This window comes from Tauraco erythrolophus, chromosome Z (genome assembly GCF_009769465.1).
Source record: "Tauraco erythrolophus isolate bTauEry1 chromosome Z, bTauEry1.pri, whole genome shotgun sequence".
NCBI classification, from domain to species: Eukaryota; Metazoa; Chordata; class Aves; order Musophagiformes; family Musophagidae; genus Tauraco; species Tauraco erythrolophus.
Genome location: NC_141496.1, coordinates 18918304 through 18930814, shown reverse-complemented (window position 1 = coordinate 18930814; position 12511 = coordinate 18918304). Strand labels below are relative to the sequence as shown.

General features: G+C 38.2%; 1 protein-coding gene across 1 annotated transcript in view; it reads left to right on the top strand.

The window, feature by feature from the left end:
- The window catches only part of HCN1 (hyperpolarization activated cyclic nucleotide gated potassium channel 1), a 221135-nt gene that overhangs the window by 197053 nt on the left and 11571 nt on the right, over positions 1-12511 (top strand). The window contains exon 6 of the mRNA XM_086629034.1: positions 1511-1751. Within this exon, the coding sequence (XP_086485160.1) occupies positions 1511-1751 (241 nt within the window). The remainder of the gene's footprint in view (positions 1-1510; positions 1752-12511) is intronic.

The window sequence follows — 12511 nt, the reverse complement described above, 5'->3', positions numbered from 1 at the left end:
GTACTTTGTTAAGAATCAGTGTTCATTTCTGCTTAGAGACACTTCTATTTCCACCTTGCCATTATATAATGATGCTTTCTTGTGGGATTGTCAGAAGATAAGTCTGTCCTAGGAGCAGCACAAGGAAGTAATTTTGCCCTGCTTTTTCTTTTTTTTTTTCATGGAAAATAAGACATTGCTGGAGATAACAGCTTTCTACTTCCCAGATGCCTGGTGAGACATTGTGCTTCACATTATTTTTCCAAGTTCCACTGGATTTATTTTGAAAGGATGTAGTTTCTCTGGGAAAGGCAGTTGTTTCTTCGCTCTTAAAACATGCCCATGCCTCTTAATTACCTCAGTAGCAATGACTTCCCTTCAAAGTGAGATTCCCGCTTCCTTCCCAGATGCAAGGAGACTGATTTAAAGAACTCTTTATGGTTTTGTTGATTAGACTGTGGAATTAGCTGCATCATGTCTGCAAGCAGGTTATCACATGGTGAGGTTGAGAGGAGAAGAAGGGAACTTGTCTGAATTGTGAACGAGTATACCTGAGCTTGCTACTCAAGAAATGCTAGGGACACTCCACTGACAATGAAATTATGTTTAGTTTTCCAAAGCAGTTAGGTGACTGCTGGTTGTATTTTCCTTTTATTTGTTCTGTGTGCATTTATATAGAGATGATCATATATGCTCTTCCTGTCATGTTTGGGTTGCTAACTCAGTAGATTTTGCCTGCCTGAGTCCCCCCCCCTAATCATAAGCCATACTGATTAGTCTCAGCTCTTCAATACATTGTTAAATCTGTATGATAACTGACTGTTTTAATTTTCCTGAGACAAAGTAAGGTCTGCAAGAATGAGCTTGAAACTCTTCCAGAAATTGTTCCATTTTTTATTTAAAGCAAGTAGGACATTTATAGTTTTTTGGTACTAATACTTTCATGTAGATGTGCTCATAGTTGGCTCTGTAAATATAAACATTCTTGGTGGGAGATGCCCTTAAGGCCTCTAGCAATCTTAGGAAAATAGTAGCGGTTTCTCCATATAAGAGTCTACTGTATAAGTATTTTGTTGAAGGGCGGGAATGTATGCCTCTGTGTCTATAAGATGAATTAAATTCTGGGAAGGAAATTTTCTTGTTGATTTCAGCTAGCCCTGCAGCTAACTATAATGTATGTTTATATTATCACTGGAGTTGTTTTATCACTTAATAGAGTTATTGCAACGTTCTTTTGGTCATTTTTTCCCCTTAAGTGCCAAGACGAATAATAAATCACATGTGAAAATCACCTGAAGAAGACTTATCTTTGACCTCAGTAATACAAATCAGACTACACTGTTGTTTCGATCACTTCACTAGAAACAATGAAAATACAATGAAAAAATTAGCCACAGAAAGAAACACAAAAAAGTCCAACATGAGCATAAAGGATTTCTTTGTGAAGAAAGTAGAAAGTCTTTTTTTCAATGCCCATCATAATGTATATATTTGATGACCATTATTATCATTATGTTTCCTTCCCATTTAGGAGATTGTCAACTTCAACTGTCGGAAGCTGGTTGCTACAATGCCTCTTTTTGCTAATGCAGACCCAAATTTTGTGACTGCCATGCTAAGCAAACTGCGATTTGAGGTGTTCCAACCTGGTGATTATATTATCCGAGAAGGGGCTGTGGGTAAAAAGATGTATTTCATTCAGCACGGTGTTGCTGGTGTCATCACCAAATCCAACAAGGAGCTGAAGCTGACAGATGGATCTTACTTTGGAGGTGAGTAGGAAAAAATGAATGATAACATAGGAGTGAATGCACTAGAACAAAAGATGTTCAGATATCAGAGACACAGAGGCGTCAAAATGAGAGTACTAAGTGTTTTTGCGCAGACAATTCCAACTGCAGTGAAGAGTGCACAAAATATTTCTGAATAAGACACTCAGAGTCTGCTTACTGTTGTGAGGATAACTCTTGAAGATGCAGAATGACCTTCCTGAATTTTGAAGTTATATTCAATTAAGAACACTGTTCTTTGACAGATAGTATTTAAATAAAAAGATAATAATTTGCATAGTAATTTTATATCTATTTAAAAGTAGAATAAACAGGATTCATCTTCTTTGAAATGGGATACAATTTTTGAGTCATAAATGTAAAGTATTTCTAAAAGGTAAAAGTCATTGTAAGAATTACAAAATTAGGCAGTGGATAAAAGACCATTATTTATATGGGATATTTTGGTATTCATGAATATTTGAAGCTATCATTAGTGCTTTTTCACTGAATTTTAGCACACAGCAATGTTTATCCTTCCAGTATACACAATGAGAAACTAGATAGCTCTGGAACAGATGTATATTAATAAAAACCAGCCATGAACTTTAATCCAAATTAAATTTGTCTGGTAGTCCTAACAAAAAAGAGGTTTTAATTTAGATGAAGACATCTGAATGTTTATATTTGGATGAAAGCAATCTCTTTTTTTACATATAATAATTGGCCAGTATGGAGATGTTGTTCTTTGTGACCGTGAATGGTCTTTCTGCAATAGAATAGGTGTCTGCTTCTGTGAGTAGCACAGAAGGCTGGTTTCCAGAAACTGATTGAACATTTGTGTGTACCACTGCTCCCCATGGCAGTTGCAGTTAGTTGGTCATTGTATTAATTTTCTGTTGAATCCCATGAATCATCTCAGAACTGAGTGAAACGCCATTCAGAAAACGTTCAGTTGAAAGCCCAATCAGTGGCATTTAGCTGGTATACAGAAGTGGGAAGCTTAGAAAAGTGAATTGGGCTCAGTGTTTGAATTGGGCTATAGGGTTACTTAACTAATCCCATTTTAGAATAATATGCTAAAGCAACCCCTACTGATCTGGCCAGCAGGCCTTGTTGCTCTGCTGTAGCCTCTCTGCAAGGTGGTTTGTGCCAGTGTTTGTAGGAGCACTTCGGTAAAGAGGTCTTGTGCTTATCCCACGGGCTTAAACTGTAGATGCTGAAGACAGGAGATTAAGCAGAAAGAAAAGGTAAATGCTGAGGATGAAGAAACAGAGCAACCTTGGTCTTGGTCTTCTCTATGCTTAGCAGTGCCCCAGTTTATGAAAGAGTTTGCAAGAGCCTGTGTGCTGAATCTGACCATAATACTCCTCTGAACCAGCAGAGGATCAGAGGAGATTGCATATGAAAGCATTTTACATAACTGCCAGCCTGTTGTCCCAGAGCAGACGACTACTTAGCTCATCCTGTTCATCCGCTACCCTTCTTAGTAGGAATGCAGACAAAAAAATAAGCTGTTTGCAACATCCAGACACTGGAAGAACTTATTATGCTGCATACTAAAGCAGTTTTGATCATCCAGACTAAAGCTGGGATGAGACACGTGAGGCAAAAATGGGGGCAAATGCATCCAAAGCCTAACAGCTGCTGGGGCAAATGGGGGGATAATAGTGGCTGCTGGATGTGGAGAGGAGAGGAGCAGAGCAGGTCGGAGCGGAGCGAAGAGGAAAGGAGAGGAGAGGAGAGGGGAAGGAATAGGAACAAGGACAGGACGGGCAAGCACACAGGGATTAAAAACCTGAGAAAGGAAGTCCCCTAAGATCCAAAGTGTTGTGATTAGAATCTGTTTTAACAATATATCATATAGCATTGTGAATTCCCAGAACGGGATTTCAGACCCTGGACAAGAAAGACCTATTTGACTGCAACTGAAAAGAGAGGAAATAAGCGGGACATTGGATAACTGCAAATTGAAAATGTTTGGTTTGACAAAGCAGGGAAAAAAAAAAATAATATTCTCTTATCTCTAGAGAAGACACTCTCCCTGAAATATGCATCAGAACCTAAGGCGTCCTGACCAAAGCAAACACTGGAAATGTTGCACATGTCATACAGTAACAAGCTGGAAGAGTAAGCCTGTGTTCAAATCCTAAAACCAATAACCCCTTTTGCCTAATGGAGACATGCAAAATCTGAGGCTGAGGTACCATTTAAGAATCTGCAACTTATAGTGTCAGCTTCAACTGTGTAGTTCCCAGGTGTGAGGCAATAAATCAATATCAACACTCGTTCTCACAATCTCACAAGCAAAGGAAGGCCACACAGATGGGCCAGATCCTTTTTCAGTTTTGAAATGTCTTAAGAATTGGAAGTTCCCAGTCCCAGCTCAGAGATACTGATTGTTAGATGTCAGGTGTGCCCCAGAGCTGACTGTCCCAGGAGCCCTGGCTCTGAGGAGGTTCAGGAGGAGTCCCTGGAGAGGCAGGCTTACCTCCAGAACTCATGGGGGGTTTCACCAACATCCTGCCTTGCATTTGGAAAATGTTTATCAGCCAAAATATCTCAAATGTTTGGGTGTTGACAACGTTGTATTAGTAGAAAACTTATGACACCATGGAGTTATTGGAGAACTGGAGGTCAGTGTAAAAGCCAAGATTTAAGAAGAACCAAAGCAGTGTCACCAGTATTTGGGAAATGCTTGAATAAAGACTGTTGGGAGAGTAAGAATCTGGAAAACAAAAAGTTGCGGTAATAAAGAGAGGAAATATCTGGAGGTTTGGTGTTGTTGAATATTTACATTCTCTTGACCAATATTTGTTTTATTAAAAAACAGGCTTCCCTATGGATCTGGGTGTTACAAATCTCACACGAAACTAGATAAACCTTACAATTGTTTGGAAATTCTTCTCAAAAAGAATGTTCCTGGATAACCATCAATGGAATAGTTTAATCAGACTACCTCTGCTTTATGTTCTCTGTTGATATTTGAGAGAGGTGCAGAGTGGTGACTCTGGAGAGCCTTCCATAGATCTGGGCTTGATTACCATCTAAGTCTTTCCTCATCTGTGCTCACTGTTTTCTCCTTTCTGGTTACTGTACAAGACAGTAACCTTGTACTGGTTACTGTACAAGACAGTAACCACAGAGATCTTGTGGTTTGTTCATTGGTATTCCTATGGGAGGAGCATCCTATCCCTTAACCTTCATGTGTGTTCATAAATCTAATCTTCTTGAACTTTGTGTTCAGGAGCCTTATTTAGCCCAGCAGCACGTAGGATGCTAATTTTCATCCCAATGAGCTTTTTTCAGACCACTCATTGAAGAATATCATTATCCTACGTAACTACTCCAGGTGACAGTAGCAATTTGAAAGTAATTTCTGGTACTATCCTTTTCCCTAGGCCATGTAACCCCTACCCTCACCCTCCCATTCTCTTCAATGGAATACGCAAAATGTGTAAGGGAACAAGTAAGAAATACTGACCAGTGTACGATCCCTCAGATCTGCAGTCAACATACTAAAAAAACAATGTTCCTCAATTATTAGATGAAAAATATGTTCAGAAGAAAGTGTGATTTGAGGCTGACTATGTTCTCTCAAAACTTTCAGTAGTTATCACAGAGGAAATGTTTTAAAAAGAGTGCCATACATGATGTCTTGAACAGACATGGATCAATGGAAGGATCGTTTCATAAAGATTCAGGACAATGCATTTTTCTTAGCCTTTTACTGGCATTTAAAGAAAACAGTAACTTTTTATTGCCTTAACTTAGAATTCCTGTCCTCACATGCTGTTTTTGTGTGAGTTTTTCTAGAAGGGACAGGAATTAGGCAAGGAAGAATACATAAAGCTAATTTTCACTATATTGTGCAGTTATGTAATCATGTCTATGTCAGTGAAATGATGTAAGCCACAATTACCAGTGGAGAATTCTAGGATTTTAATAGTCTCTCTCTATTATTATTTTAATAATCTCTACTTTCATTGGATTCTTCAGGACCATATCTTGTTATTTTTTCAGGAAATACAGCAATACTCATTTTTCATAAATGTATGGATTTTTTATGTCTTCCTTCACTTTTTCCTTCTGTTTTTTAAAATGTCTCCCAGTTCCCCGTTATGAGGAATGGGATTGCTGCTACTTTCAGTGAAGCAGTAAACGTGTCTTTTCTCTTTACAAATAATAGAGAAACTTCTTCCATTGAGACTGACACAGTTTTCATATGAGGGGAAACAAGGTTGCCCTCAGTGGGAATTATGACCTTCTTCTTCTAGCTGCTTCTATAGGATGGGCAGGGAGAGCAAAATTTGATTGAGGAAGGTCAGGAGAGAGTGAATATTCATGGCTATGTGGATGGGGCAACCACAGCTTCTCTGGTGAGGCACTGGAACAAGTTGCCCAGAGAAGTAGTGGATGCCCCATACCTGAAAGTGTTCCAGGCCAGGTTGGATGAGGCTTTGAGCAACATGATTTAGTGGAAGGCGTCCCTGCCTATGGCAGGGGGGTTGGAACTAGAGGATCTTTAAGTTCCTTTCCAACCCAAACCATTCTATGATTCTGTTAACATATAGCACAAAACCAGGGAGGAGGTCAGGAGAGTGTGAAGTGCGAGATGGATGTCAGCAAAGGATGATGTGGGTAGGAGTCAGGTTGTGAGTGGTGCAAAGAAATATGAGACAGAGGAACTGCAAGTGCAGGGGAATGTTGTGGGCATGAGATTCATGGGAAAAGGAAGAAAATCCCTGGAAGTGTTCAAGGCCAGGTTGGATGAGGTGTTGAGCAACCTGGTGTAATGGAGGGCATCCCTGCCTATGGCAGGGGGGCTGGAACTAGATGATCTTTGAGTCCCTTCCAACCCTAACCATTCTATGATTCTATGATTCTGTGAAAATGCAAGGGGCAAGAGCATGTCTGAGCAAGACTAAAGCAACCTTCAGAAGCTGGAAAACAGTGGCTAACCTTTTGAATGGCAAGTAGGATGAAAAGCCTGACTGCATGGATGTTTGCAGCTAAGTTGAATTGCAATCTCGAGATGAACACATTTGAATTCAGCCTTCTTGAGATGGAGAACAAGAATCAAGAGGCAAGGTGAAAAGTGGAAGAAGTTGTATTTTGAGGATATTGTGATGGCTAAATTATTTAATTTTTTGTCATCTGGTCCATGGTTTTAAGTATCTGCAGTTTACAATACTGAAAATGTAAAGTCTTTGTTAAGTACACAGCAGTGGAGAATGAGAGCTCCTCATTTTTTTTTGTCTGTCTCTGCATTTTTGTGTTTCTTTTCTTTAATACCTTGGTACTGCCTGGCGGAGAAGGACCTGGGGGTCTCGGTTGACTACCGGCTTGATATGAGCCAGCAGTGTGCCCAGGTGGCCAAAAAGGCCAATGGGATACTGGCGTGTATCAAGAATAGTGTGACCAGCAGGAGCAGGGAAGTGATCCTGCCCCTGTACTCGGCACTGGTGAGGCCGCACCTGGAATATTGTGTCCAGTTTTGGGCCCCTTGCTTTAAGAGAGATATTGAGCTCCTGGAGCGAGTCCAAAGAAGGGCGACTAAACTGGTCAAGGGGCTGAAATATAAAACTTATGAGGAGCGGCTGAGGGAGTTGGGGCTGTTTAGCCTGGAGAAGAGGAGGCTGAGGGGAGACCTGATTACAGCCTACAAATACTTGAGAAAAGATGGTGGGGAGGTGGGGGAAGGGCTCTTTACATTAGTGTTGGGTGATAGAACAAGAGGAAATGGGTATAAGCTTAGTCAGGGGAGATTCAGGTTGGATGTTAGGAAGTATTTCTTCTCTGAAAGGGTTGTCAGCCACTGGAATAGGCTGCCCAGGGAGGTGGTTGGGTCCCCATCCCTGGATGTGTTTAAGAATAGGGTGGATGATCTACTTAGGGATATGGTTTAATGGGGATTAGGGATGGCTGGACTCGATGATCTCTAAGGTCTTTTCCAACCCAGAAATCTATGAATCTATGAATCTACTAGAAGCTGATTTATGCTGTAATCCAAGTAGTAAATGATAGGGAGGAAATTGCCAGGTTTCAATCCTACTGAACCTTTTCCTCTGAGTACCAGGTGATTGAAAGGCTTCTTGTGATAGGAGGAATTACTGAACAGGTTGTATATTTGTTCTCCACTAGACACATAAACTTGGTCAAATGCAAAAATTTTGAAGTCTTTACAGATGAAGCGCAAGAATGTGAGTCTTTTAGCTTATAGGGAAGCATAGCTCGTCATTTACTGAGGCTTTACAGAGCAGAAATAGTACTGTGTCTAATGAACCTAATACTAATCTAATTTACATTATACCAATATATATTGGTATAAACCAGTGTGATACCTCTGCTACAAGGCAATTCTGATTTTTGCTGGGGTAAATGATTTCAGAATCACTCCCTTATAATATTATATATGTTGATGATTCAAAATGTCTCATGATTAATAACAACAACAAACACGCAGGAGTGTAATAAACCAAAGAGAAGAACTCCTTTCCAACAATCTCACTCCTCTTATTCAGTTGATTCCACATCTGGCTCTTAGGGCTTCTTTAGTTGTCACAATAAGATCTGGCTCTGCAATTTCTCCTTCCCTTCTGGAAAGGCCTTTTGCTCCTCAATGCCATGTGACCCTGCACTTCTCTGCATACCCCTAAGCCCAGCCCCAGTCTGCTGGTGTTCACATGCACTCTGCTACGGACTTCAAGCTCCTGCTTGAGGAACAAATGAGAAAAGCAGCTTTTTGCCGTTTTGTAACTTGCCTCAGGTTGTTAGCCCTGCAAACATAAGGGTTAAAACTGTCCCAAAGCAATTGCAGAGCACATTGATGAGCATGAGTGGTTTCCCGATGTCCTGTTCCCCTCCAGCTGCCAGCCCCATGGAGACAGAGGTAATACCGAGTGTGTGCAGCCCTGATCCAGCTAAGCATGAGCTGAACTGCCTTTGTGCTCAACTGGTGTGGGAGAGCAGGGCTGACATGCCTACAAGGAGAAAAAGAAAGGAATAAATCCACCGCAACCCAACCAGTAAGGCTCAGCGCTACTCAGTAAATGGACAATTTCTGGGAACATGTTGGGGACTCTGCTGTTACTTCTTTCGCTTTCTCGCTGGTGGACAGAGAACTGATTGTTCACTACGGTCTCATCCTCCTCTTGCTATAGTCACTGGCAAAATCCCTCTCCACTCTCTTATCTCCAAGATAAGACTTGTGTCCCAGCTATCTTTTCCTTTCCCCATCTGTTTCCCACCTGTGTTTGCACAAGCTTTCCTTCATTCAGCAACCCAGACATATGCTCCAGGCAATTATAACCCTTTTTTTTTTTTTTTGACAGATAGTGTGTTAGAGCTGAAGGAATGCCGATACTGCTAGGGAAATCCAAATTGAGTGAGTAGGAAGTGTAGGTATATTTTTATGAGTTAGCTCTGAGGGCCCCATGGAGGTTCCATTGTGTTTGCAGTTGGAGGGAGTTTCCTAGTTCCAGTAGATAAGTGTGCAACCAGTTAGGGATGTGTCCATTGCAGCTCCCCCTCCCCATTGTTTTTTCTCCTTTTTTCTCCCATTAAGAGTGCCATTGGTACGATGCCACTTGGAGTCACTCAAGAAATCAGTTTGTAGACTAAGACTCAGATTGCTTAAAAAGGTTTTTTTTCTATGAGATTCCAGGCATGTTGAATATGAAGAAGTGCATATGATCGTTTAAAACTTCTTCATATGGTATATATATGAGAATTGCTGTATGTGAATATGAGTTTGAAAATGTAATGGTCTACCTCTTGCATTGTAATAAGAGACAAATACATGTTTATTTTACTTATTCAAAGGCAGATATCAGTAACTATGCTGAATATCATAATTCATGTAGCAAAATTATATAAAAATCAGATTCTTATCCTCATCAAGGCCAGGCTGGATGAGGCTTTGGGCAACCTGGTGTAGTGGAGGGTTTCCCTGCCCATGGCAGGGGGGTTGGAACTAGATGATCTTCAAGGTCCCTTCCAACCCTAATCATTCTATGATTCTATGATTCTTCCTGAGTTATGTCCCAGAGATATATTACGGCATCTTTTCTTTTTTTATTTATAACATGTAGTTCATGGAATATTTTAAATTTTTAAATGTTTTATTTTGCTTAAATTTTTTAATACTGTTTTAACAGTTATCTTTCCACACTTGAAATTCTAATAAATTGTGTCTTGCATTTGGTTCAGCTTGTAGAAGGCCAATTAGACAGAACTTCTTTGACCTACCTATTATTTAAGGAGCTTTTCTCCATTTCAGAGCAGCAACTGTCAGTATATTTTAGACCAGTGCAGTGGAAAATAATACCATGGGAAATGTTGAGTCACTTTAGATTAAATTTTGCCACTTATTTTTTTCTGAGTACACACTAGGTACTTCCTTTTGATAGACTACTTTTAAAGATTTGCAGTGTAATACTGATTATAAATAGAGAAAATGCTGTTAAAGTGCCTAACTGCTCACTGCTTTACACCTGGACGATATGATATGACGTATTGTTTTACATTTTGCAAAAGTAATGCATATGGCTACTCCTTACTCAAGGTAGTGGTCAGTTAAGTCTCTCAGCCTTCATACTGCCATCCAAATAATTAATTATAAGTAACCTCCCTCAGGTGTGATTATTCACATTCTTAATGGCAAGTACACAATTAAATGCTTTAGGGAGCACAATCTCCAGATCTCCATACCAATTCATTCATAAAATACTTTTCAGGTGAACAGTATAGAATATTTTTCTAAAAGTATTGTCTGTAAGAGGTCCTAAAAATGAAATGTCTTTTTGGAACAGACTAGTCTGTTATTTTAAGGATACATTTCATCATAATATAGTATAATTTCTTGTTCTGCATTATATTGTTCTTTTGACACTGTATTTTATATAGAAAATATTATACAGTCAGAAGAACTTCTTGCTATTCAGACAGAATATTAGCTTTAAAAATCTAAGAGACTTTTTAAGAAGATAGAATAAAAATAACTTACTCTGTTATGCTAAAAGGTAGAAGTTGGTTTGGTTTTAAGAGTTTTATTAATTAGCAAAAGTAAATATAAATTTAACAATATTCATAATAATAATTATTAACAATTCTTGCTATCTAAATAGCAGTCTTCAAACCACATTATAAATATAATTCTGTAAATTCATGAACAGTATAAATTTTTAATTTAGTCTTTATACATAATTGAACTAGACACAAGCAAAATATCACATCAGCATAGCTTGGAAATCTGAGGTGGCCAACACAGATAAATCAAATTATGGTTTTGCAAGTACCTTCAGTTTTACACAGTAGAATTTAAACTAAATATTTGAGTTTAGATTAAATATTTAATCTAGATATTTAATTCAGAACTGACAGTCTCTGATCATTTGTTCAATAATTTAATGGAAAAAAATGAATAGCAATATTTTTACATTCCACTTAAATTCAAGTTGAATAGTTTAATTTGTAACTGTTATTGTTTGCCAAACTCATGATGACAAAAGCATAACACTGAATACATAAGGAACTAAGTGGTTTTTTTTTTTCAACAGGAAATAGGCATCCATCAGAAAAAAGCAGGCATAAATGAATTAAACCAAATCACTTTTGGCCTTTGAGTCAGCCAGTATGAAAGCTAAATATGTACTTAGACACATTATCTTAGAATCTGAGCTTTTTTTTTTTTTTTTAAGAAAATAAAATTAATATCAGTCAAATTATGATTTTTATAAGATAATAAATAGGCTATCTTCGTCTCCCTTGGTAAAGAGAACACTTCATTACAGTAAAATAAAAATGTATGGATGCCCTGTTACAAATAGCATTGAAAATAAAATAAGGGCTTGCATTTCTATTTTATATAATGATCCTAAGTTTCTATTCTATCAAAAAGAGCTTTGTCAGAAGAATTTGAGTTAACAATAGAAGATAGACAAGATGTAAGAAACGTTGCTGGCCTCTGTTTGCTCTGGTCAGGAAAACTTAGCCACAGCTATTTTCAGTACCTTCAGATAGAAAAAAAAAGACAGGTCAGGATAGTACATAAAATGTCTCTGGGCAGATAATATGCCACTTTTTATAAAGGCAGTTGTGTTCTAAACATGGATATTTGGCAGTCTTTCCAGATATAAAAGTAATTATGACTAAACAATCTTTCTGAAAAGAATTAAATTACACTGTCAATATGTATTAAGCATATTACACTGAAATATGCTTAATAGTGTATCAGTATTAACTTTACAGGAAATATGAGGACTTAAAAACATCCAGCTCTTTATCAGTCTTGTCAAAAGTTATGGAAGTCATTAGAGAATGGCTAAAATGGATTGACTTCTTTTGTCCAAATGTGCCTTGAAAATTGACATATACCCAAAATGTCTTTTTCTGAATCCACATTTACTTATATTACAGTAGATAATATTTTAAAGGCTCTGCTAAGTTGTTTTAATTAATTTCACATGGAAGTAATGAGACCTGTTTTGAGTAAGCCTCAAAACATTCAGATTAGTAGCATGCTGTCACACTGCTTTTTTCAGAGCTGCTATAAAGTAGTGTGTTAAGCCTTATTCATAAAAACAAAGTTTTTTCAAGGAACAAGATTCTCACAGGTAGGAGGCATAAAAGACAAATTTGGGACAAAGTAAAGAAAGGAGCATATTTCAGGCTTGTTGATAAACCCTAAATAAATATGAAACATTTTTTAAAATAAGTAATCCTCTATAAATCCTATCAAAGTTTGGGTCAATGAAAGTTAA